Source organism: Larimichthys crocea, chromosome XV, assembly GCF_000972845.2.
Source record: "Larimichthys crocea isolate SSNF chromosome XV, L_crocea_2.0, whole genome shotgun sequence".
Lineage (NCBI taxonomy): Eukaryota > Metazoa > Chordata > Actinopteri > Sciaenidae > Larimichthys > Larimichthys crocea.
The window spans coordinates 6,561,237-6,587,432 of NC_040025.1; the positions used below are offsets into that span (position 1 = coordinate 6,561,237).

The following is a 26,196-nucleotide window of genomic DNA, read 5'->3' on the forward strand; positions in this document are numbered from 1 at the left end:
TTTGCAGCGCTGGTAATCTGAAAAGCAGCTTGGAGGGAGTTTTTAAAGACGCAGCAGTGGTGGCAGCCTGTCCTCTCCCTCTCTCCCCCCCCACTGATTGGGGTCGGCCGACTACGGCACGGAGGTGCAAAACAACAAACGAACCGATCCAATATGACTACAAAGTGCTCTGTGATGTAGGTCAGCCTATAAAAGTAGGTCCTCCCGGACACATGATGGGCCTCTCACTGCAAGTGCATCAGTGGCGTTCACACACTCTGTAGACAGTAGCTCCACCAGTCCACTGAAGAACGCTAAAGATAAAATAATGAGCTTGTCGGATTTCTTGGGAGCAGATCTGTCGATTCCAAAGAGAAAGAGCAGGCGGGGCTTAATTTTTGAGGTTTCTGACCTTCGCCTCTTCACTCCTCAGGAGAATAAAGACGAGTCGGGGCTGGAAATGATACCAGACACTCTCTAAGTTGCCACCGACTCAAGGGGAACAGGAAAGAGACTGAGGATGTGAGAAGCCTCAGTCTGCTTCAAACACAGCGGGCGCTACGACAGAAATCAATTAGAAATTGCTGAAGCAGCCCTCAGTTTGAGCGTCAGAGGGGGCTTCAGATGCCGGGCTCTGCGTGAAGGGTGGGAGCTTTTAATACAACACATGTTTTGAATTGAAGCTGCTCGTAGAATATAATTTTACAAATCCATGCTGTTTGGATCACCGTGTTTTTACAGTTTTTAAACACCTACCTGTTGCCGCTGACATTTTACCTTACATAATGTGGCCTGGAAGAACATGTATTTCACAATACTGTGAGTATTTATAGATCAGAATTCTGTAAAAAGGTTGATTTATGTCACGCGCCATAATAAAATGAGGTGATGACCAATGAGAAGAAAAACAAACCCAGCAGGAATATATAGCGTGCAGACTGTATATGCCTTAATAACCCTTACATAAGACTCTCAAACAATGGTGCTGCTCGCCCCGCTATCTTTTTGTGTCCAAACCAGAAGAATAGAAAGAAGACAAGAGAGAGAGAGAAAGGAGGGATTAGTGGGAGGGATAGAGGCCGAGGCCCACATCTGGGTAATTGGGGATGACAGGCCTTGGATCATCCCTCCCGACAACAGAACCTCTGAAAGATGGAGGGAGGGGTGAGGGATGCTGAACCCTATGGAGTTTGTGATGAGGCACAGTATAGTGGCAGCTTGGGAAAATGTTTGGTGTTTTTATATGCTTAGTGTGTGTGTGTGGCAGCAGGGCTGGGGTTATATGTTAGCAAGCTAGAAACCTAGTATGTGTCTAAGTGAACATCTTGGTTGCATCTCCAGGTTTCATCACCATGCCACTCCTGTCAGAGATTGGGACACACACACACACACTGCTGTCTTCCCACCTGCCCAGTGAAACGTGAAGCGTGGCAGAGTATCCATGCCCCCTGCTCCACGCTGGCACACGTCCAGCAGCAGGTTGGCAGCTTACACGGGACCCTGAAGACTCCTCACTGATGATGGTTTGTATTCAGTGACGCACCGTGCAGCAAACATGTTTGATATTCATGTGAAAACGCTGCAGTTTTATGACGATTTCCCCGCTTCACTTCTAACTTTAACCCAGATATGTAAATCTGTCTCCGTGTCCCGCTGAGCGCCGAGGAGGCAGACAGTGCCACTCACAATTTTGTCTGCCGTACAGCTGCTGTGAAATTGCTCAGTTCAGTTCCACTGAGGTAAGCATGTGGTGAGCCCGTGGGACTCTGTTTGTGTGTGTGTGTGTGTGTGTGTGCATGCGCATGAATGTGTGTGTTCAAGTGAACTGTGCAGCATGGGCGGTGAGGCACACTAATGCGGATGGAGAGAGCAAGAGAAGAATGGATGAGAGAAAAAGAGAAAGCGAGCGAGAGAGAGAACGGATGGATGGATGGATGGTGGATGGGAGAGAGAGAGAGAGAGAGAGAGAGAACAGAGAGATGCTCTGGTCAGGCACGCGATGCTTGGCTGGAATCAGGTCAGGCCCACATGAGGCCTCCCTCGCACACACACACACACTCTGAATAAAAAGGGTTGCACTACACCACACAGTGCTGTAAGCAGCATTCAAGGAACAGTGCAACGTTTTTAGTAACAGCATTCTTGTTGTCTTACATAGACCGGAATGCAGCGCATCAAATATTAAAGTGTAAACTATCAAGTTAGTATCTTATCACACTTTTGAGTGTGAGCTTATCCGTTTTTGATGTTACGTCGATTGTACTGAGCAGCTGAAATATGTTACCACGGTTATAATACGCAGATGTGTTTTGGTGTCAGGTATCATATCGACACTGTCATCAAATACTGCTGTTGGTAACTACGTTTTGTCACTTTGCAAGAACCCATCCAGCCCAGCCGCGAAAATGCTAACTCAAAACTCAAAAGAGAAATACAGTGTCTGTAAATGCTGTGTCACGTTAGCTAGTAAGCTAAACGTGATCGATGCATGTGTGGCTAAAATGGAACGTGGAAGTGATGCATCGTAAAATGATGAAAGATGATTTTAATTCAGTTTTTGGGAGGAGCTAATTCACCTTTTCTCTGAGAGCGACACCTTCACACCTTCTTTATACGTGTCTGATGTTCTTTCTGAAATCCACTTGAGTGTACAAAGAGCTGTGACCGCGTGGAGCTCCACTATTCGCTGCCTCAAAGTTTACGTATTAGCTTTCATGTTTCTGATCCTTTCTTCTGTTTTTAGAGTGTTTACAGCAGCGGCAGCGTGCTCCATGTGGTAAAGTAGGACATGCTCGGTGGAGTGGCTCAGACGTAAGGTGAGGTAATGTGACACTGAGCGTGAAGCTAAAAGTAGATGACACCCTGCTCTAGCGCACAAACCCGCACACATATCCTGTATGGACAGCAGTACTACCCCAAACATGTATGAAAGTGGATCCTTGCGTGCACCTCCGGGACCTCCGTGTTACCACATCTTGACTCCCGGGACGGGCTAATTGCTTGACCTCGTCGCTCTTAGGTCTCCTGACAAGAATGTGTCATGCTGACCGCTAACAGAACTGGCTACCGCTTTAATTAAAGCCACCTTCAGGAACTGCCCCCCCACACACACCCCCACCTTACACCTCCATCTTGGTCTTTGACAGACAGTTGACCCCGAGCTGCCGTCTCACCTTACCGGAAACACGAGCCGGCGGCTGACGGGCTGATCGGCAACCAGAGAGCAGACAGTGTCTTGGACTAGACTTATCAACATGACACTATCTGCCTTTGAATGTACGATGTAGAGCATCTTTTCAGAATCATGTAACACTGCTGGAAGATGCGGCTAAGCCGGTTAGATCTTATCCAAATCTCGACTCTTTAACTGGTTTGGATTTCAGCACTTCAGCATGTGGCGTCGGTGACACCGGCTTTCTTTCCAGAGTAACTACTCTAGTCTGGTTTGTTTGAAGCACGGCAATATTATAATTAACCAATGAATCAATTAGTGGAATAATAACTAATTAGCAATAGATTATTACTCGAGAAATTGAATAATTGATAATTGATGCAAGTCATCCATCAAGCACTTAATGTCAAACTGATTCTTAAAGGTGAGAATGAGCTGATTTGATTGGTTTACATCCCTCTGGAATGTTTCTCTATTGGAGGACATCAAATATTAATCAAGACACTGAAGCTTGATTATGTAAATATCAACAGGAGGTGCAGTGTGTTTACTGTTTATTAGCTAACAACGAGTTGCTAACGTGATTAATTATTGAAAAAGTGATTTTTCATCAAGACAAATGACAGAACGTGGACATCAGTGCTGGTTTCCCTGCCGAAGAGGAGGCAGTGACTAATTTCATGAGGTCTAGGAAATCTAATTACAGCTCAGAGGAATTAATGAGTAGTAAGATGACGTTTGAATGAAGGTGTTGGCTCACTGGGCACATCAAACACACCGCTGTGTGCACCGCCTCAACCAGCATGTCCTGTGTGTGTGTGTGTGTGTGTGTGTGTGAGTGAGTGAGTCATGTAAGCACGTCGCACCAGCGGCGGCGGCGGCGCCACCAAAGCCCGGCCCACCATCCAGCCAGCCAGGAAGCAGTCTTGCCCCGTTCTGATTTAGTCCAAGAAAACTGCATTTGCTTAGCAACCACATTACCGCTCCAATCAGAGCAGCAGCATTTGGGATAATGTAGGGCCAGTGTGCTGTGCTGTGCTGTGCTGTGCTGTGCTGTGCTGGTGCATTAGACTCACAAGCGCGCACACACAAACACACACAGTAGTCTGATGCCTCTCTCACTAAATGCTGCAGCTCTCTCCAAGCATGAAAGGAAGAGGGAGAGTAGTTTTTTTTTTTTTTACACACAAGGCTTGCCTGCCATAAAGCTCAGAGAGAGAGAGAGAGAGAGAGAGAGAGAGAGAGAGAGAGAGAGAGAGAGAGAGAGAGAGAGTGTGTGTTCTGAGACTGTCTGGCACCTTGAAACACACACTAAAGTAAATCCATTATCGCTTCTCCCCTCCTCTCTCTCTCTCTCTCTCTACGCCACAGAGGTGTCTGACTGTCTGCCCCCCATTAAACTAATAGAGTGAAATAGAAATTTCCGTGGTAGCTGCTGCAGGTGCTCTGTAGAATCCACACACACACACACACACACGCACACACACACACACTACATATTTAAGCCATCCTCTCTAAGACCTCGGTGCTATTTCTGTAATGAACGGCTGGTCGCTGAACTTCAGGTTAGCCTAATTAACACTCTGAGTAGGACTTTGTACAACACGCCCAGCATGCAGCCAGCACTCAACAATTGGCCCAAAGTGGCCCACAGTATGTGTGTGTGTGTGTGTGTACGGCAGGTACTGAGGCCTATCTCTGATGCTGTAAAGCTGAGAGTTCACGTGGAACACTCAGGTCGCCGCAGCCACGTTAACTTTGAGCCTTGTCTTGAGTAAGCGGCTGGAGCGGTCGCTGGATAAATGTTTCTTTCTGCTGTTTTGTTTTTACTGTCACAGATGGCTGCTGAGGCCTCAAGACAAGGCTCAAAGTTCATTAGCACTACTGAATGGAAACATTTACGCACACAGAGATCAAATACAGCCCAGCTGAAGCGGGGTTAACCGAGACGCAGCAGCTCGTAGATTGTGGCTATCTGTTTATGGCTGAGTGAGGCGCTGATAGTCATGAGTTTGTTTGTCACCGTCTCTGTGTTAAACCTGATTTATTCCGGAGCACAATTACCTGAGGGCCTCGTGACGGAGGAATGTCTTTACACACTCGTTCGGTAAAAGTCTGTTTCAACTCAGATTTCAGATCATTTTCCAATAATCACTGCTGAACCCTGAAAAATGTTCAGTTTGCTCGGTGACCAATTATCAACATGCGCAGCCGTCGTGTCTCCATACATGAGGAAGAGGAACGAGGGGGGACCACGTGGGGCGTTCTCAGCTCAAATGGAAAACTTCTTCCTTCTGTCCCTCTCCAGCTATTCACCAGGTTTTGTAACCTCCGATTCTGGCAGCTCCTCCCCCCTCCTGGACCCAGCCCCGCCGCCCCCACCCCCCCTGCCCTCCCTGGCCAGGACACTGCTGTTGGTTTTGTTTTTGGACATGTTTTTTTGCTGCTCGGGGTACATCTTTGTGAGGCCAGAGCACAAAGAGGCCCTTTGGTTCAGTGCAGGGTGCTGGGCAGCATCAAAATCGAGCCGGCTGGCCAGCACATACTGGCGCTTTCCGCTCCGGAGCCGGACATTTTGTTCCACTGTTGAACTCTGGGAGAGGCTGAGCGAGTGAAAGAGAGACGTACGGAGAAAAAAGAGAGGGAGAGACTTCACTCCGCGGCCAAATCACATGGTCTGCAGTGGTGAGGGAGGAGGGTCTGGAGTTTGGGTTGACACATATAGGCTTTGGAAGGCTGATACTGTGGACAGAAGCTCCATTTATGTATACAGTCAATATCTTTCACTTTAACAGAGGTCAGCTTTATTCAAACTTGAATCTCACTTATTAAAAACACTGTACTCAGGGTAATCATTTCACCACTAGCCTACAGTTTCCTCCAAATGACTCTCTGACAGCATGACTGCTGCTGTTTCGTGACCATGTTGAGTTCTTTTTAGCAGTCTGGTGGCTTCTCGTTAGTAATGATTGCCAGAGTTATGAAATTAACAATGTTGGAACTCGTCCGCTATCATCTGAAGACAATTTAGCTCCTGAAGGCCAATGATACAGGAGTTTGGTATAGCCAGTGGATATCCAGAAAATGGATAACGGGTAACTGGGCCAAGACTTCCTCTGCCACCCGACTTCAACTTCATTGCAGGAGAATTACAAGAAATGTAGATATCCAGAGATCAGCTGCCTATGAATGCAGATCCGTTTGTAAAAGAGACAATGAAAGGGCGTCTACAGATCTGTCATAACCATGAAGGGGAACAATGTCAAAACGATACCAGTTGTCTGCATGTTAGTCGGGTCAGGACAGACATTCTGGGACTCCACCATGCAAACACTCAGGACTGTTGCATCAGGAGCGCTGAAGATGCTTCCGACAGCAGGGCGGAGGCGCCACAGGAAGCCGGTGCGGTGTCGAAACCAGAAGTCTAAAGTTGCTGCCTGCCTGCCACGAGCCTGCAGAGGAGGCTCAGACTGACAGTCTGCAGGGTTGTTGTGGCTGACAGCCGACACACTGCTCACCCGGGCTGTACTGAGAAAAGGGGAAGTAGGAGGGTTTGCAGTGCAGCAGGTGAACATGTGACCCTCGATGAGTTCACTTGTGTGCGTACGTGTGCATGTGCTGTGTTTTCATTTTGTACAAAATGGCCCATCCCTGGCTGTTGTGCCCTGACAGTCACCCTACACAGATCACATGATGATAAAGAGGGGGGGGATTCCACTGGAGCAAACTCTGGTATCAGCAACCTCTCTGACCCCCAGTGATGAACCGTAGGCCAGGACCCCCTATTAGAACAACAGGACCCCCTATTAGAACACATTTACACAACCGCAGAGGCTGTTTTGCAAGAGTTAGACCGATCGGTGTGGTCAACAATGGACTTGTTCTGGTTTACGGCGTCAAGTTAGTGAGTTCAAGGCTTTTCCATCCGGGCAGCGATGTTGTTAACTGTTCAGCCCGGGATGTTTTACTTTCAGCACAAAAACAACAAAGTCAGATCATCAAATCATAAAGTGGTGACCTCAGTCTAAAAATGTGGATCATTCAAAGCCGTGAGGTGAAGAAAAAAGACCTGAAAGTGTTGTTTCCTGCTCTCCATCTCATCCCTCTTTATCTGTCTGTCTCTCTTTCTGTCTCTCTATCTGTCTCTATATCGGTCTCTCTATCTCTCTCTCTATCTGTCTCTATATCGGTCTCTCTATCTCTCTCTTAGCCAGGTTGGTTTCTCCTCTGGCGATGGAAAGGCTAATGGACACATTAGCCGCCGGCTTCTCCCTCCGCGGCGATTAGGTGGCTGTGAGGTCATCCCTTCACTTCTGCTCCCATCCACATCAGGGATCTATCATTTTATTACTGCTGTTGTAAAGGAGGGAGGGAGGTGGGGCGGGGGGATTGGCAGAGGCACCCGTCCATCCCTCCTTCACTTCATCCAGATGGACATTTCCAGTGCCGCTTCTTTACAAACTGCACCGCAGAGGAGAGGCGAACAAACAGAGGGCAGGAAAGGAGATTTTAACCGGTGTGATCTGGTATGAAATGACAGAATATGGGTTTTAATGACGCTGAAGTGTTTCAAGATGCCGACTGACTGGTTTCGTTTGACTCATCAGGATACTGACAGCTCCTCACGGAACACTCTGAAGGACATGGAGTCTCCTTCATTTTAAGGCTCGGAAATCGAACCAGATCTTTCCGTTGTTAGTCGTCCTGAATGAAAGCCCTTCTTACATGCATACAGTGTGAAATCACACCAGGTGTGTGTGTGTGTGTGCGTGTGTGTGTGTGAGGGAGGCAGAAAGAACATGTGTGCCTGTGCATTCTCAGCTGTGGGTGTGCGTCTGCTGGACCTGAGATGTATTGATTGCTGCAGGAAGTGGAATCTGATGTTTCACAGCACTTCCTGAGCTGGATGGCTTCGCCACGGATGGTGAAAGCGGTGAGAGGTGGGAGGGTGCGGTGGAGGAGGAGGGGGTCTGACCGGGGGTTGAGAGAGGGAGAGAGAGAGAGAGAGAGAGAGAGGAAAAGACAGGAAGACACAACACCTCTGCCTCTGTCCTTGGGCCAAGATTAAACGCTGACTCCCGTCTCAGCTTGGTCTCAGAACAAACAGACTCTGCTCAGTGGAAAAAACTAAATAAAAATCCAGCACACCCTCAACACTCCCCTCTGTCTTCTACCACGATATATCCAGAAAGTGTCGATAGTAGATAAGATGGACCGCAGTGCACACCTTTAAAAACACTAAATGTATCTGTGCCAGTCGCTCGTGATTGGATCTAACCTCTGTGCTCACGTCTGATTCTATCTGTGACATTTAACCACTTCTATAGACACAGAAACAGACATTTACATTTGGCCATGCCTCCATAGAGGAGCAGGAGGCCTCGCCTTGATTACGGTCTTCATAACAATGTCTCATAAATCAAGCTCGACTCACCATATATCTACGATGTCCTTTACGCGCACGCTACAGAGCTGACTTGGTGTTAAATCAGTGCACTGTGGGCTGCATTTGAACTTGAGCTGGCATGTCAGCACATCGCAGTTTCACACTCGCTCGAAGAAAAAAAAAAAAAAAGAAAAGAAGAGGCAACGAAAGAGAGAGGTGCCACATCAAGAGATGTAACCTAGAGACCAGGTGCAACCCTGTGAGTAAAAGCAAACATCTGGGTATGAATCAGAGTGAAACAGATGGAGAGGCTGAAATCTGATGGTGTTACTCGTGCAGGACACGGAGGCTGGAGGCAGCCAGTCCTCGAAAGTAGGCCAATGTGGGAGACGTGCATCGCCGTTGCAATAATGCTGGTGGGAAAAGTGTGACTGCTATACAAACCACAAGCGCTCACACACACACACACACACACACACACACACATAAGCACGCACACGTCTGGCTTAATCCTCTGCAGAGCCATGCAGACAACCAGCCATGCCTGTAGAGAGGGATTTGAGGGAGGGAGGGAGGGGAAGGGGAGTGGGTTAGGGAGGTGGTGTGGCAAGGTTCAGCTACATCCCCGACCTCTGTGTGTGTGTGTGTGTGTGTGTGTGTGTGTGTGTGTGTGTGTGTGTTGTGTGTGGAGATGGTGTGTGTGTTGTGTGTGTGTGTGTGTGTGTGTGTGTGTGTGTGCGTGTGTGTGTGTGTGTGTGTGTGGAGAGAGAGAGAGAGAAAAAAAAGATAATTAAACAGGGCAGACAGATGAGCTCAGTGAGGAGACTAGGGTCACATGGGATAAGTCAGCTCTATATATATATATAATATATAATAATTATATATATTATCTATATATATATATAATATAAATATATATATATCTATTATATATATATAAACAGATGTCCTACTGCTCAGCATAGCCTTGGTTGGCAGTAGGTTCTTTGAAGGAAAACGCTGAAAATAACGTCTTTGTGTTCGCTGTGGGTCGGAGGCGGTTACACACTCCACATATTACCCTGTCTTAGAGATCTACAATTACATTAATTATAAGCCAAGGGCTTCAAGAGGTCTATTGTCTGCTCTGTAGGAGTGGAGTGAGTGTATGTGCACGTGTGTGTGCGCCTGTGAGTGTGTGTGTGTCTAGAGACAGGGTGCCTGGACAGCCGTGTGTATGTGCAGAAATTTGTTTAGATCTTTCCTGCGTTTCCCACATATGTGCGTGCTTTACAATAAGAACTGGATGAGGAGGGGGGGGGGGGTTAAAGCAGAGGAGCGAGTCTGGGCCTGGTGGAGGCTTCCTGAACCTAAGAAGCCAGGCGTCAGTGCCAGAAGGAGGGATCTCCTTTCAGCATATTGTTTTATTTAGCATCTGCATGGCGGCTTCATTTGCCAGAGTGCGGCTGGGATGGATTAATTCAGGAGATTGGTGACTTGGAGGGGAGGAATGGCCCGGGCCAGTCTGGAGGAAGGATGTTAACCACATTATAAGCCTTTGTTTCCAACACTTCATTCCTGAGGAGTAAACTGAGCCCACTGAGCCCTACCCCTCCACTGTCTCAACCAAGAGGCCCTACTTTGCTCACACACATACACACACACGCACGCACACACACACACACACACCTTCCACCTCGACTTCCTGACAGGCTGCAGCTGAGGTGTGGCTGCACTTCACTGACTTTGTTTCTGTTTCTGCCCAGGCAGCCCAAACGAAAGCAGTCTTAAGTTCTGCTCTGCCAGTCTAACTCCCCCCCCACCAGCTTTGTCTGACCCCGCTCCTCGAGTCGAACCAGCCAAAACCTGCCCTAGTTTCCCTTCAAACCCAGCGATCTCAGCCTCCAAACCTCCCATAGGTTACATCGGCTCCACTCAGCCTAGACCCACTTTCAGTCGCGTGTGTTGACCGTGGCACACCTGGCCTCACGGCTGTGACAAACACAGGAGGGTTAGAACACTCTGTCAAAGTTCAGGACACAGTTGCTTTGTTGTATTGATAGGGCAGGTCGGTCCACCTCCTGATTAATCCAGTTAAGGATTTACCTATTGTGCAATAACAAAACTAAGAGCAGCTAGACACAACTATGAGTCAGAGCAGACAGAGGTGTTTGCAGACTGCACTACGAGGAAGAGGCGCCTTCTTCACAGAAAACACGGCGCTCTACGGCTGAATGGCTCATTTATTTCCTCAAATAAAGCACTAAAGATAATAAATATAATAAGAAGTAAAGATAATGCACTGACTGCTCAGGACTTAAAGAAAAGAATTTTAAAAATTGTCTGACTGCGTACACTGCATAAGCACGTCATATTATTGTTCCAGTTTAACTTTGGATTGCAGCACTGATCATTCAAATCAGAAATAAATATTAGAAACACAATTTTTCCATGAATCGTTTCAGTCATTGTCAAACATTTGCTGATCCCGAGTCTGTAAATATGAATTTGTTGCCTTTTCTGTTATATATTATACGATTATTATATCTATTGATTAGGAAAATATTTAGCCAATTCATAGATAAGAAAATAATTATATTCACCTTCGCAAACTCAGTTTTAATGTGTCAGTTTTAGAGCGGCTACAGTAACTTTTATGCGTATGAAAAAGTCAGTTATTAGCGTTAAAGCTCGTTAATAAATGTTGATTGAAAGCAGACGTGTGCTCGATGGCCGCCTCTCTTCTTTGTTTGTTTGTGCTGGACAGCAGCGGCCATGACGCTTTCAGGAAGGATGAGCAAACAGACGCAAGAGGGCGGACGGAGGATGGAGGAGGGGAAGGCAAACAATGAGCGCCGGTCCATGACTCAGGCGATTTGGGAGCACTGATCATCCCACAGTGGAGAGAGGGGGTGGGGGTTGGTTTGTCACCTCTATCTGTCCCACAATCTCAGATCCACAGCTGATACCCACCACAAAGGAGGTGGTGACAATGGCTAGCCAGCGGACAGCAACCCACCCCGACACCACCACCACCACCACCACCATCACTGCCCTGTACTCTCATAACAATACCTCCTGGGAGCTGCCCTTCCACATGGCTGAGGCCAAGCCACTGTGACCCCCACCACACACACAACATGCAAAAAAAAAAGCACAACAAAGAGGTTTCCCAGGACCCGGCCTGCCTTCACAACAAGAGAAAATACACCTCATGCCCTTTCAGACTCTTCTCAATGTCTGGAAACCAAACGCACCATTATTTCAAAGAGGTGAAAGCTCCATGAACCACACACACACACACACACACACACACACTACTCTCAGTGATGGCAAAGATTCCTCGAATGGCTACGACACAATACAAGTCAGACCGGAGGAGTAGAGTAAACTTGGTCCGTCATTTTTGCCGTACCGTGACTGTAAAGATGAGTCAGACGGTAAAAGACTGTACATGTTGGCTGTGTTGAACTGCAGTAAATATATGGAAATTGAGAGTTATTAGTTTCAGCTATGTGTCTGTATTAATGCTTATGAACCCAGACATCTCAACGCCTTTATGGATCCCCACAGCAGAAATCCAGTGAGGTTTCCAGGATGAATAAAATGTGGTGTCATTCTGCCACTGTGCAACATATAGAAACACATATAAAATCCATATCTTTCACTACCATCACCATCCAAATTTTTTGCAGCGCTGCTGAGTTGACTTGGCAGCTTCCTTCTTGGCGGAGTCGTGTCGGTTCAATCAGAAATCAGATTAGCACAGCAGCTTATTATTAGCTTGAAAATCTCCCCCGTATCTGCCTTCTCCATCTCTACCTGTGGGAGGATCTTCCAGCCCATGCCTGCTGGATGTTGTGTTACACACTGCCAGGGCATCTGACAAGTCTGTGTGTGCGTGCACGTGATTCTGTCTGCTTCTGTATTCATTAGAAGACTAAGGAGGCATTGCGGGGGTGGGATCTGGGTGCTGTGTGGATGTCTGTGCTCATGTATGGTGGTGGTGGTGGTGAGGGGGGGGACAGGCAGATGGGGGATGGAAATGAGTAGGCAGTGAGCTCATGCTAATCTCCTCCTACAGCTGATCCAGGCACAAAACATGCATGTGAGGGAGGGAGCGTGCACGCACTGCTGCATATCATACACTCGAGCAGACTCATGCACAATCACACATCAAATGAGGCGGTGGATGCCTTCAAATGTTTCCCCGTGTCTTACACCGGCTAGTTCCAAAAAAAATCAGAAACACACATCTTCCTCCGCACAAACATTATCTTCATGACATCATGGTGCCGGTGCATGTTAATTTGTTGGATTGTGGCGTGTGTGTGAGTCTCGCTGCCTCCGTCAGACAGCCATCTGCCCTGTGGGAGTTGCTCAGCGGCACGCGATTGGCCTGCTGCACTTCAAGAAAAGCGAGGGGCGAGGTGGGTGACCTCTTTATTTGGGGAGGGAAAGGTCGTGTGTCGCTTTGCTGCTCTCCCAAACATATGGGTGGGTGAAAGGGGGAAATGGATGGTGGTGGGGGGGGTGAAAGGGGGAAATGGATGGTGGGGGGCGGGGGTGGGGCAAACTCCAGAGGCTGCTGTCATACAAAGGGCACTCCTGGGCTGACGCAGCACAAAGTAAACCCCCCATCCCAGCACTCCATCTCGCAATGAAAGCAGCGCTGGCAGTATTTCCCAGTTTAAGAAAACATCCCTCACATCACACAGTGCAACCCAGCCTGCTGTTTATCATACATGTACTCTGACTGATTACAAGCTTCACATTAAGGAGCGCGATGCATGCTGGGAGTGATTTTAGAGCTTTTTTTTTTTTTTTGAGAGGCTCAAAGCGAGCGAGAAAACAGAACGGGCATAAATACACAGAGCATAACTGCTCTCAGATATGATGTGGTTGGTTATCATGCGTGCAATCCGTAAACAAATGGTGGAGGATCAACTTAGACTTCTTTCCACCTACAAATCATCAGAAAAATGTGTGTGTCCAGTGTGATGGCAGCCTTACACTAGAGCATCCCTGGCAAAGGAGCTGCAGGGTGGGTTAAAGGAGGCGAAAGGTGAGGGCACGCTGCTCGGGGATGTGTAGTTAAGAAAATAGTTGGGCTTACAGCGCCATGTGTGTCGATGAATATTTCAGAGACCCTCATTAAATAAACACGCCGGACATCACCGCCTGCCATCAATATTGAATGCCCACAAAAAAAATTGACACAGTGTCGTTCACGAGCAAGCGGTCAGGCAACACACCCAAGCTGCAGCATCGGAGCGAGGGAGGCTTCTTTTCCGTGCAGCACCTGAAGGAGGTCACTGGGTTCTTCCTTCCGTGCCACTCTTACAGTAATCCCAATGAGACACGCTAAAGGTCCTTCGAAGATTTAAGAATAGCTGCTGTAAGCTGAGTGGGCTTGTTAGTTTCACGCTTTATCAGAAGGCTATGAATATTCTGACGGGGATTTCAGAGTGGGAGGAAATACTTCATTTCCACGCATGCTCTTGCCTCCTCAAGCCCATTTGCTCTGAGCTTTGCGTGCTCCACTCTCTCAGACAGCTTGCATGCATGGTTGCCTGCAACGCCAACATGGACTACTTCCTGGGAACATTTTTTCCCCTCCATCTTCTCTGAATGGACAGTGGGTAGGTGGGAGGCAGCCCAATAGCTCCAGGGAGCCTTGTTTTCCTTTCCCTGCCCCTTGTCGCCTCCTCCTCCTCCTCTTCCTCCTCCGCACAGAGACCGACTGCAGCCAACCAGTTCCTCATAAAGCAGTCGGCCCGGCCACTCCGTGCATTCGTCACATGAAGATGCCACTGATGGCTGGAGGAGACGGAGGAGACAGGGGACGGGAGTGCAGCCAAAGGGGGGTGGGCGAAGGGCAAACAATGGCTGGCAGTGAGGACTTCTCCTTTTCTTGTTCTCGTCGGTCTCTTCTCTGGAATCAGACTTCTGCTATTTGCTGAAGATTGCTGTAACGTTCAGCCTTTTGAACCCAGTGGGCGTATTAAGAGAGGAAAGGTTTGTACAGTTGGTGACTTGGCAGCATAATGCAGCTAAATTAAAGATTAGGTTCGGTGATAAGTCCATACACAGCGAGAGCATCACCACATGTACGACACACTTCACTCAGAAGAGTTCCAGTCATCCTTTTACTCTAGTTTTCATCCTCCGTCTTTAAACAGGAGTATGGACATACACCTAACACAAGTAACGTGACACACCTAATGAAGAACTTCATTGGATACTGTGTATCTGTACACCCTGAAGTACTCTGTGTTACTTCAAGTGGTATCAGTACTAGAATTATTCGAACGACACCCAGCACCAGTGCTGATGTGATACCTGACATCCTGTACAGTACTATTTACAATTCCTCACTCTTTTCTAGAAACATGGAGTTTGCTCGATGCTTTCATCCCAATCAAGAAGTGACTGGGAAACCACCACCCCCACCACCTCCACCTCCACCCGCCCGTTTGTTCACAGACCTTTAAGGGCTTTGAAATAAACAGCTTCTGGCAGGGCGACGTGCTGTATGAAAAGAATCACTGCGCTTAATTCATTTTCCGCTGCGACTTCAATGGAAGCCTTCTGAAAAATTTTCCGGACAACACAACAAGCCGTATAAAGCCGTGAAGCTCTGCCACTCTGTCTCCCTCTTCCTCGCGTGTTTATAGTGCTTTCCTGTCTACGGATTGTGGTGGAAACTCAAGCCGAGACAGACGTTTAAAGGCACATCAAAAACCGCGCAGACTTTTCAACTCGCACAATTGTTCCTCAAAAGGTTCTTTTCTTTTTTTTTTTTGGTCGAGGAGCCTCGGAGCGAAGCGGCTCTTCGCTGAGTGTTTTTCCAGAAAAGGGAGAAAGAGGCTCGATAAACAGAGCGCCGCTGCCGATTTCATGCACTCGGAAAAGCAGCAGCAGCAGCATATGTTAAAGCAATTAGCAAAAGTTTGAACACACAAACTTAACTATTAATTAAACACCCTCTTTTTAATTGACTTTAATTTGCATACCATTCAGCCTAAGAGCAATTACAGTCCAAATCATTAGAAAGGTGTTTTTCTTGGTGAAGAAGAAGAAGAAGCCCCTCTCTCTCAGAATCAGCCAAAACTGTGGATTGATAATTTTTGGCAAGATCACGTTTTACAGCCAGCTCGCTGCTGAACTCCTCTGAGGAGAGACTTTCTGTCACTCTGCTCTTTAATTGAGCCGGAGGAGCGACGGAGGTTTCAATCACACTTAACGTAAAGACAGTTGAACGTCAATGTGGCATTGATCTCTCTGACCCTCAGTCATGCCTCACAGTATGGACTGACTGTCCTCCATTAGAAACCCAGACTGGCAGCCTGGCCAGGCAGCAGAACTCATTAGACGGGCCTAATTGAATTGGTGGCTTCCTCCTTTTCAGAGTGGAGAGGACAAATTTCTACTATTTGACGAGCAGCATCAGACAGAAAACACATCATGGGATCTGTTCCAAACACTTTTCAGCACACTGACGCCATCGGGACAAAGTGAAGCTCAGCGGCGGACCTTTGGAACCGTCACGTTTTTTCGCCAAACAGCCATAAAACCAAGATGGAAATATTCCCTCAACAGCCATTGAAATGCACAGCTACCAGCTGTTGTCCTGTCCACCGTGTGGACATGGCTGGCTGTCAGCAGGCTTAGGCAACACTGCGCCTTGCATATGAAACAGGACATGGGCCTATATCCCCTTGGGGAGTTCACTTCCTCTGAGCCCCCACCACCACCACCGCCGCCGACGCCCCACCTCCCTCCTGAAACAAGCAGCCCCTTCAGCTGGAGGCCAGATATCCCGAGCAGCAGTGGGGGCTTCTCAGGGAGGGGGTGGGGGTGGTTTGGAAGTAAAAGGGGAAGTTTTAGCTCCTGCACATTAGAGAGTGGCAGCCAAATTTCTGAGCGCAATCCTGCAGAACCGAACCAGCCGACGACAAGAGTTCTGTCTCCTGGTGTTGGAGCGCTCGTTACCTTTTCTCCAATGAGCCACGAGACGAAGTGTGGAGACAGCCTGCAGGAATGTGCTGCCGTCAACACAGCATAGACACAAAATGGCTTCTGCCCTGCTATATTGTTCTGACTGGATTCTTTATGCACGTCTGTCTCTAAACAAATCACTTCCCACCACTTGAGAATGAAAATGAATGACTGGATGAGGTGGTTTGGGGGGGGGGGGGTCTGGATTCCTGCAGTCACGGTTGACTGTGAGGACACGTTTCATTCAAGTCCAGGGAGAGTGTTTTCATATGGCAGTCATGTAAAAACATCTTCACCTCTCGGAGGGAGTGGCGGGTCTGGAATGTAAGCACAGACTGGCTGCCTGTCTGCCTCTGATGAATGAGCATTCATGTGAAAAAAAAAAAAAAAGTACACAATTTCATGAGTTCACCAAAGAAACGCTGTTACAGGCCGAGAGCGAGCATTTAGGAAGGTGACAGAAAAAGGAAAAGCTCTGACGTAAAGCTCGCTGGTTATGAATCAAGCATGAGTCAAGCTCCCCTTCCACTCCTCCGCCCTCCGTCCCCAATTCCCTTTCCCCGTATCTCCCTTAAACAGGCGGACTGTGCAGAAATCACATCGTCTTGAGGGTGAATTATAAAGTTAGCAACATACTAAATCTGCAGCCGCAATCCTTATCTAAACATCCTGATGCGGAAAGCCACTGATTATGTGTGCCACCCACATGTGTACCAGCCAGAAACCAGAGGAGTCACAGCCAAGGGCTGGCATGAGCATCTCCGAGAAGTGTTCCACACCCAGTACATAAACCAATTTAAACAATTCAATAGTCGGCTGCTTTTTACTCGTTGCTGTTTACAGTCAGCGCCGTGGCTTGGATCACACAAGATCAGAGCGCAGAGTCGACGTCTTCGCGAGAAGTGAAAAGTGTTTTTTTTCTTCTCTTTTCTCCCCAAACGGCCTGAGATTCAGAAGCGAGCGTCTCAGGAGGAAGCTCTCACAAGTGCGTCTGCGAGGAGGGAAGTGCGGCAATATCACTTCCTGTGTCTGTCTGCATGCGAGACTGCTGCTAACACTTTTGTAACGCCCTCATTAATATTCACAGGGCCCGCACGGTCCCCTCCGCTGACAGCGGCGTACATGATGACATCTTCCTGTGAGGCGAGGGAGAGGTAGAAGGCAGCGTAACACTAGTCTAGCACTTTGCCTCACATCCTCCAAGAACATTTTCAAAGCGCCTCAGCTGTGCCGAAAAGTGCTGACAAAGGGGAGCTCTGTTGCCATAAGTTTAGCAATATTCCTGAACTCCTACCCAGCATGGATTCCCTCATTAGCGTTCCTTGAAACAGGCTACTTGAAGTGGGGGGAGGAAAGAAAAAAAAAAGAAAGGAGGAGTCGAATTAAAAAGCAGGGCAGAGACTCAAATGAGCCTTGAGCTTAACACTTGGGTGCCCTGTCGGCACTTATAAAAATAGAAGAGGCCCCTGAAAGTGGGGGTCCTTGAGGTGTGCCCACTCGAGTCTGAATGAAAGTGTGTGCCAAGGGTGGGCATTCACCATGCATGGCAGGACTTTGGCGCTCTTCAGGACTTCAAGGGTCTTCAAGGATTTCTCTTTCTTTGGCACAATCCTCTGAAAGGAGCCTCAGTGGAGGACTCTGTGTGTGTGTGTGTGTGTGTGTGTGTGTGTGTGTGTGGTGGTGGTGGGGGGGGTTCGGCTTGTAAACACTTTTGCAGTTGCTTTCTGTGCCTCATCAACAAGTCTGATGCCCCCACAAGTCCACTCTTGTTTCAATCAGATCAGAGTAAAAATGTAGGTTCGGAGGGGAGGTGGGTGGGTGGCTGGGCTGGGCTGGGGTAGGTGGATGTTTAGGGTTGGGGGGTGGTGGGGTGTTTGTTGAATGCTCCCCTTTGTTGGGATCATATTATGTTTCCACCACAATACTTCTAAACCCTGCTTCATCAACTCCATTCATGTGTAACAGTTCATGCAAATAGCTGCACTGGCCTTTTTTTTTTTTTCTCCTCTGGGTGAGGTGGGGGGTGGGATCCTTTTATCAGTCTACCACCCAACTACACTCTCTCTCTCTCTCTCTCTCTAAACTCCTGCCTTGCACACCAAAGTACAGATTAGATTGCCTTAATGCAGCTTTGCAGTCAAGTTAGCCCCGAAAAAGCGGAGGAAAACCACATTCGATGCCTAAACGACTTCATTTGGTTGGAAGTCTCGTATCTGATCACGGGAAACCACAGGAAACACGGCGAGCCAAAAAAAAAACCTGCGTGGATGTGCCCGTTCTGAACACTCTGAAAAGGTTTTCAGAGCTGCATCACGAGCAAAAACAGAAGTGGAGGACGAAGATCGCAACCAGAGAGAGAGAGAGGGGAGCGAAGGAAAGCCTTCAGCTCTGATAGCAGCATTGATTAAACCCACAGGAAGCCAGACACATGACAGCCAGACAAACATTATGCACGTCTAATCACACACACACACACACACACACACACACACACACACACACACACAAAGAGAGAGAAAATGAACAATTTTGTCATAATAACAATAATCTCACTGCTGCCCGAGTATATCCTTTCCCAAGGGAACACCCACAGAGAGAGAGCAACCAGACTGTGCCCCACTGTGTGTGTGTGTGTGTGTGTGTGTGTGTGTGTGTGTGTGTTTAAAGAAATGCCATTTAATCTGATGAAGGAAGAGGAGTTGTTTCCTCACTCATCTGAACCCATGCTTCATCTACACACACACTCCCTTTAACTGCTGTTTACCATTTCCCATTGAGCCATTTGTTGGTAAATGAGATTGTATTTACAGTGCGAGCCAATGAAGAGAAGCCTCAGAGGTGTTTCACTAATAATGGCTTTATTGCCACCAGAGGTGTTTTGTTGTCACTGCTGGGTGAGGCCCAATTAGCAACAATATGTCAATGGTGACCAAATACTGAGGCGGAGGGGGGCATACATACATATGTATCTATGAGCATGCTGGCACCATCTACATGCATCCACCTGCTGGATTTGAGTGTGTTTGAAGGTTTTTCAAAACAACTTGAGAACAATCAGAGAGTTCTGTCAAGAGAAGTGCATGAACAGAAATGAAAAGTCCACGCCTGGGCACCGACTCACCCTGGATGATGCTTTCCTCTTGTACTTGTTGGCGAAGTCAAATTTCTCCTTGATCTCGTCCAGGAGCTGCTCCAGACGGGCCTCCTCTTTCCCCGTGTAATCCTGGCCCAGGAGGATGTACGCCCTCCAGTTGGCCGAGTCGAAGCCCCAGTGGCAAGTCCTGTTCTCCTGCGCCTTGTGGCTGTGCACCACGAACTTGTGGGTCGGGTACATGAGTCTACAGTCCATGCACTGGATGCACGCTGCGTTGGGGCTGGTGTACAGCTCCGGTACGAACAAGCCCTTGCACTTTCCGAAGCACTCGTGGTAGACTTTGAAGCTCCTCTCGGTGAGCTCCAGCTCCAGCGAGCCTCCGCTCAGCTCCTTCTTGCAGCGTGGCGGGTAGGCGCCTCCGTAGATCAGGGCGTTGCAGAGCCGCTCGGCGTCCGTCTTGGTGATGAGGCCGCAGGACGGCGCAGAAAAGGGCAAGATCCCCATGACTTTGAGGATCTCCAGCTGGTCCGCCGTGCACCGGGAGCAGTAGATGTGCAGCTCGTCGCACACGGAGTTGATCTGCTGCAGGGTGAAGTCCCGCAGCACCGTGTTGAGGATCTGCGGCAGGCACAGTCGCTTCTCCCCGCCGACCACAAAGCAAGAGATGGTCTCGCCTTCCAGCACCGTCTCGCACCTCTCCGTGGAGCGGTCCGACGGGATGAACAGCGGGCCCGGCATCACCGGCGGCGGCAGATGCTGCAGGACCGGCTCGGGCTCCTTACCGTCCTTCTTGAACAGGAGCTCATGTTGCCACCGGGCAGAGAAAGCCGCCGGTCCGCCCAGAGAGCTCATAGAGCTGAGGTGAAACTGCTTGAGAGTTTGTTGCAGTCCCGGATGAGGCTGGAAGCTCTGCCGACTTACAGTCTCCATGTTTTTCCTGCAACTTTAGAAGCGTAAATCCTTCTTGCCGTCGACCGGGAATCACGACTATCTATCCGCTCCTGAAGCTGATAAATCCACGGCGTCCCAGAACTGAGCAAAAGAACGAAGCGCTTCATGAAACATCCAGTAAAAAAGTCCTCAACGACGAGTTTACAGTTTTATTCCCTGTGACTACACCGGCCAGTCGCTCCCTGCGGCGGGTCGCCGACTGTCCATATCTGAAGAAGAAGAAAAAAACAGTCTCTCCAAACTCCGGAGAAGCGAAAAGTTCCGTTTGACGAATTCCTTAAAAAACAACAACAACAAAAAAAAAACAAGTAGGCGACACAAAAGCGGGAGTTGTGAGTCGACGCGGCTCGATACAAAAAATCCTTATTTGAGGCTCTTTCCGCTGTCGAGGACTGCAGCAATCCGCTCCGTCTGCCCCCGCAGTTCACTCTGACTGTATGGAGATGAGAAGTCTGAGAGCCAGCCTGCTCGCGCTGCCTCGCTCGCTCTCTCTCTCTCTCTCGCGCACACTCTCTCTCTCTCTCAGTGTTTCGCGCGCCCCCTCCCTCCCCTCCCCTCCCCTCTGTGTTTGTGTGTCTGGCTCAGTCATTGAATCCCAGCCAAGAATGTGAGTGACTCTGCAGGCAGGCTGGGCTCTTCCAGGAACAAGCCATCACCCCCTACTGCCCTGCACAGAGCACAGAAGAAGAGAAAGAGAAGTGCTGCCTTCATGTTGGATGGGAAAATTTTTTTAAAAAGTAGCAGGCGTTCACTTTCGATTTTCTTACAGTAAATTCTGTAGTACACATATATTTACTTTAGTATTCCCTTGTCATGCTTTTACCATTATTTGACATACAAAACACGTACTGTGTATATCAAATAGCTCAGCTTCTACATTTAATGACTTCAGTAATAACACATTAATATAAAGAGTACTGCTTCAATATATTAGATGTTTATTTTATATTTTTATATTGCAGTAATGCTTCTTGTGTACGTCTCTGCTGAATGGTTCAAAAATCACTGTTATTGTTGTTAGACTGATGCTGCGTTCACGTCGTGACGTTAAATGCAGCAGTATGTTTAAGATAGGCCTTACACGAGTGAAGTCAACATGCCCGTTTCCCACGTGCGACTGCAGGTGTTGTCACACGTGTGGGCAGTCACGCAGAAATCTGCGGTGAGCGGGATTTCCACACAGGATTCTCATATTTACCATCCTTCTCACGGTCTATGAAGGTAGCAAGAGGATAGAGAGAGAGAGAGAGAGAGAGAGAGAGAGAGAGAGAGAGGATGGGTGGTGTTCTGCGAGACAAGACAGATTTAGCTTTGGAAGAGGAAACGCAAATTGCTCGACTGACTGCGGTTTATTTATTTCCCTTCTGCTTGAATGTGTTAAAATTGTTTGGCAAGTAGCGCTGAATAAACAAGTTTCATGTGTTGGCGACCTTGAGAGACAATCTTGCTAATGAAATTTTTTGTCGGGAATTTTCACAGATCAGATATCGGCGGTCAAATGACTAACACAGTGTATAGAAGTATCATTTCAATGTTGTTGTTTTTTAAAACATTTTATTTGTTTTTGACGTTCAGACATAAAATGATCACCTCTCTGCAGATCTACAAATAAGTAGCTTTTACACGCTCAAAGATATGTGTCATAACAAAGTGACCTTAGAATTAGATTCATATTAATAAAATGATGCTTGGTTGTTTGTGTGTTCAGGGGTGAATTCTCATGTCAACGTGTAACAGACCACCAAACATCCAGAGCTGTTCCTAAAGCTGGCCCACAGAAAACCAAACTCTGACACATTATCTTCTTAAATCTTATTAGAATTTGGGAGGTCATGTGTCCAGAGCAAGTTCAACTCCAGTGCCGACGAGGAGCAGTTTGCTGTTCCTGTGGCGTCCCCTAGCCAAACACTGCTGTAACTGCAACATGATGGCAGGGGCAAGACTTGGAGGGAGATCCTCCACAGCTAGACCAGCTGGGTCTGACTGAAGACTGTACACTGCTATCAAACAGGAGTCCACTATAAAAAGGCTTCCCGAGTGAATCCGTTTTAATACTCTAGAGAGGAGATTAAGAATGCAAAACAGTGAGGAAGTTTATTACGCTCAATATGTGCACAAATGCACAAGTCACTTGGCATGAAGAACACAGAAAAGGCTTGGATCAGCAGCTGTGGATTGCAGCACGTTTCTAGCTTGGCACTCTTCCTCAGGCAGCATGAAGACATTTATGCTGACGTGTCTGTAGAAATGGAGAGAGCGGAGGAGTTGACGCATTAAATACGGCATAAAATAAAGTGTGAATACATAACAGTGACGGGATGCTTCGGTTACTGATAAAACATACTGACCCTCCAACTAGACAATCAATACAGTATCTAAAAGAGTGGCCATTTCTGAAACTATCATTAAATAAACACAATAAACAACAGGTTTAGATTAATCAGCAGTTCTAGTTCTCCCTTAATACCATGAAGGGGCTCTGTGATGAATTCAGTGGCCCGTGTCCGTGGAAGTCTGTCCCTGCAGAGTGAAATGTGTGGAGAGTGGCTCTGATTCATACTGTCTGTTAATAGTGCTTTTATGTTCCATTTACTAACTGGGGAGGGTACATTGAGTTTTACCAATATAGCCTATGTATAGCCAGTATAGTGGATAGTGTAGCAATTTTACAGATAACTGGGTGGAGGGTGGAACGGTGGTGCAGTTGATGCAGGGTTGGAAAATTGGATGTTTGCATGTTTTCTCTGTGTATGCATGGGTTTCCTCCCACAATCCAGAGACATGCAGGTTAACTGGTTGCTGATAGGTGTGATGATTGTTGGTCTCTATGTGTCGGCACTGCCATGAACGGCAAACTGTGTACCCCACCTCCTGCCCAAATTGGCTGGAGCCGATCCCAGCTGACACTGGGGAGGCTCAGCGTCAGCTGGGATTGGCTGCAAAGGATAAGCGGTCATAGATAATAGATTTTTTTGTTTGTTTTATTGTTTTTTTGGAGGTGGGGTGTGATAATAGGTTTGTCCATGACTGCTTGGTGCAGTTCATGCCAGTGTCTGGGTATGATCTGTTTTATTCTATTAGCCAAAGGAGAGTACTGTAGCCTGGAAACTGTGCTATTAGTTCTCTAGGAATGTGTTGCTCTTCACACGCTGTTTTGATTATTTTGTTGCTATACCCGCACTCTTGGAACCTCACAGGCCTTTGACATTGACTGGAACAGCCTCAGTCTCAAGAACTGACCCACTTGTAGATTGTCTTTTCATTTTCCAAGATGGTAGGAGGAGGTCAGTAACGGCATGTTCCAGTCTGTGTCTTTGCTGAGTATTGTTGTTGACAGGTAATTGTTCTCACTTGTTAGAATGTCAAAAAATGATACTGCTCAAAGATCCTAACATGAAATCTGAGGTTGTGTTCAGGAGGTAGTAGAAAGAATGGAGTTGTGTGAGTGCATGGACGAACAATGGCAGTTTAAAATGATGATATGGAGTTCTGGGACCAATATCTTCAGTTGTAGCCAAAACAGATGAGAACAACAAAAACATTCATTGTTTATTTTATTTATACCAATAGCCACAGAAAATGCAGCCAATAAGATTTATGCTAGTTTACAATATTATTATAGGATTGTGTGTCTGGCTTCACAGCAATCAAATATAGTTATTCAGTTTTAGGAGTTACATGTTGGAACTATTTCTTGGCACGAGTAGTGACTGTATGACATGTTTGGTATGGAGACCAAAATCCGAACCTGAGCTCACAAACTGCATGTGGTAATACAGCTGTAGAAGCTGCACAGAAGTGCTTGGCAGATAAACAACTGACTGTTGTTCATCAAGGAAACACATAACTCTTCCCTAAAAACCCACAACCTTGTTATTTTAAAATGTCTAGTTTTCATAGGTCAAACAAAAGAAAGAAACAACTGTTGAACTTTAGAGATGTGGTCGGTGTTGATGTTTGAACTTTGGATGGAGCCAGGCTTAGCTCTCAGTCTGCTTCTGGTCTTTATGTTAAGTTAGGTTAGCACCATCCTTACTCCAGCTCTGTACACACAGACCTGAGACTGATATCCACCTCCACTCAAAACGTAAAGCTACTCTATTATTTCTATCATTCACATGTACTAAAACAACTGCATCACTTTATCATCTCTGAGGCAAAAACACACACATGCCTGTTTTTAAAGTCTTAATATATGCCCAAAGTGCACTGAGTGCTGCTTCTTAAAGCAGTGATGGTTCCAGTGTTGGAGCCACAGGGCTGGGCACTATCCCATTCCATTGGCAGATACTGTAAGTGACCTTTTCTGAAGGGGACCAGAACCTCCGCTGGGCTTATCAGTCTGGCATGAAGCCATCCTTTCAGCCAGCACAGAGCTCTGGCAGCTATGGCTGGATGTGAGCCTGCAGTACTACACGGCCATACTGTATCACTGTCTGTGTACATCAAGAGGTAATGGATACAAGTGAGATACAAAGCGTGTGCTTCCTTCGGGCTTCTCATCATATCAAGGCCAAAACTGCTAGACAGTATGGAGTGTATGCCAAGGCTCGTTTTCATTGATTCATAGTGTTGCCAGCATACAGCATTTGTCCTCTTGCTCTTATTCTTTTTCCCCACCAAGAGCTCATCTGTGCTCATCATACTCACATACTTTTGTTGCTCTTCCCTCTCCTTGCACATGAAGGTATTGCTGGAAGTAATGGTCGTGACTCCAGTTCTTCATCACAAGGGGATATTTTTTTACTTTATTGTTTCATGGCAAGTAAGTATGTTTTAAAAACTCCTCGCTGTTTCTGTGTTCATTAGGCTCTATTATCCAGGATTTCAGTTAGGATACGAAATTCACACCTCCACATGCTGGATCCGTTGATGCATGAAGTGGGCACCACTGTCAAATTTTCTGTTGTGGAAATTTCCAACAATTCTCAGACACCTCCCGGAAATTACACTGACTGAAAGCAGGTGCTTTTAGACTAGCAGACAAACTCTACATTCTCTTCATTGAAGTCCCACCAACAAAAAGTAACTTTGAGAATGTAAAAAAAAACATGGCACTCTGAAAGCAGCTCTTACAGTGAGGTCTGACTGGAGATGTTCTGGAGCGTATGGCCAAAATTCAACAGGGGGTTTCCAACTTTGAATGGATTTCATCATGTGGTAGTCCTGAAAATAAACCCAACCACATGATCCATATTAGTAAACCAGATACAAAGTATTAGTTAGTCAGCTTCAAGGGTATTTTCCATTTTTGGCGGAGTCGTTTCCTCCTATTTCCAGTCTTTATGCTTAGCTAAGTTAACTACATCTTGACTCCAATGTTGTGATAATACACACACAGAGACATGGAGATTATCTTGTCATCTCATTCTTGGAGTAAAAGTCAATAGGCATATCTCACAAACTGCTGAGTTTGTGGAGCACCCATGTTGTATTTATCCTAACTCTGCAACTTAGAGCATCCAAGTTTCATCTATATAACAGCATCCTGATGTCCAGCTTTGGCAGGACACCAGTGATGATATGAATAAGATTAATGTAAGTTGGGAGGAGGCCCAAGAACAGGGAACTGTGGAGGCTCATTGTGGGATGATATATAAATAAATAACTGGTAAGACTCAGAGAGAGCTTCTT

General features: G+C 47.2%; 1 protein-coding gene across 1 annotated transcript in view; it reads right to left on the reverse strand.

Annotated features, from left to right (window-relative positions):
• skia (v-ski avian sarcoma viral oncogene homolog a) overlaps positions 1 to 21,097 on the reverse strand; it is a 65,945-nt gene extending 44,848 nt beyond the window's left edge. Inside the window, exon 1 of the mRNA XM_010751710.3 lies at positions 19,639 to 21,097. Coding sequence (XP_010750012.2) covers positions 19,639 to 20,541 — 903 coding nt within the window. The 5' untranslated portion in view covers positions 20,542 to 21,097. The remainder of the gene's footprint in view (positions 1 to 19,638) is intronic.
• Between the last annotated feature and the right edge of the window lie 5,099 nt (positions 21,098 to 26,196).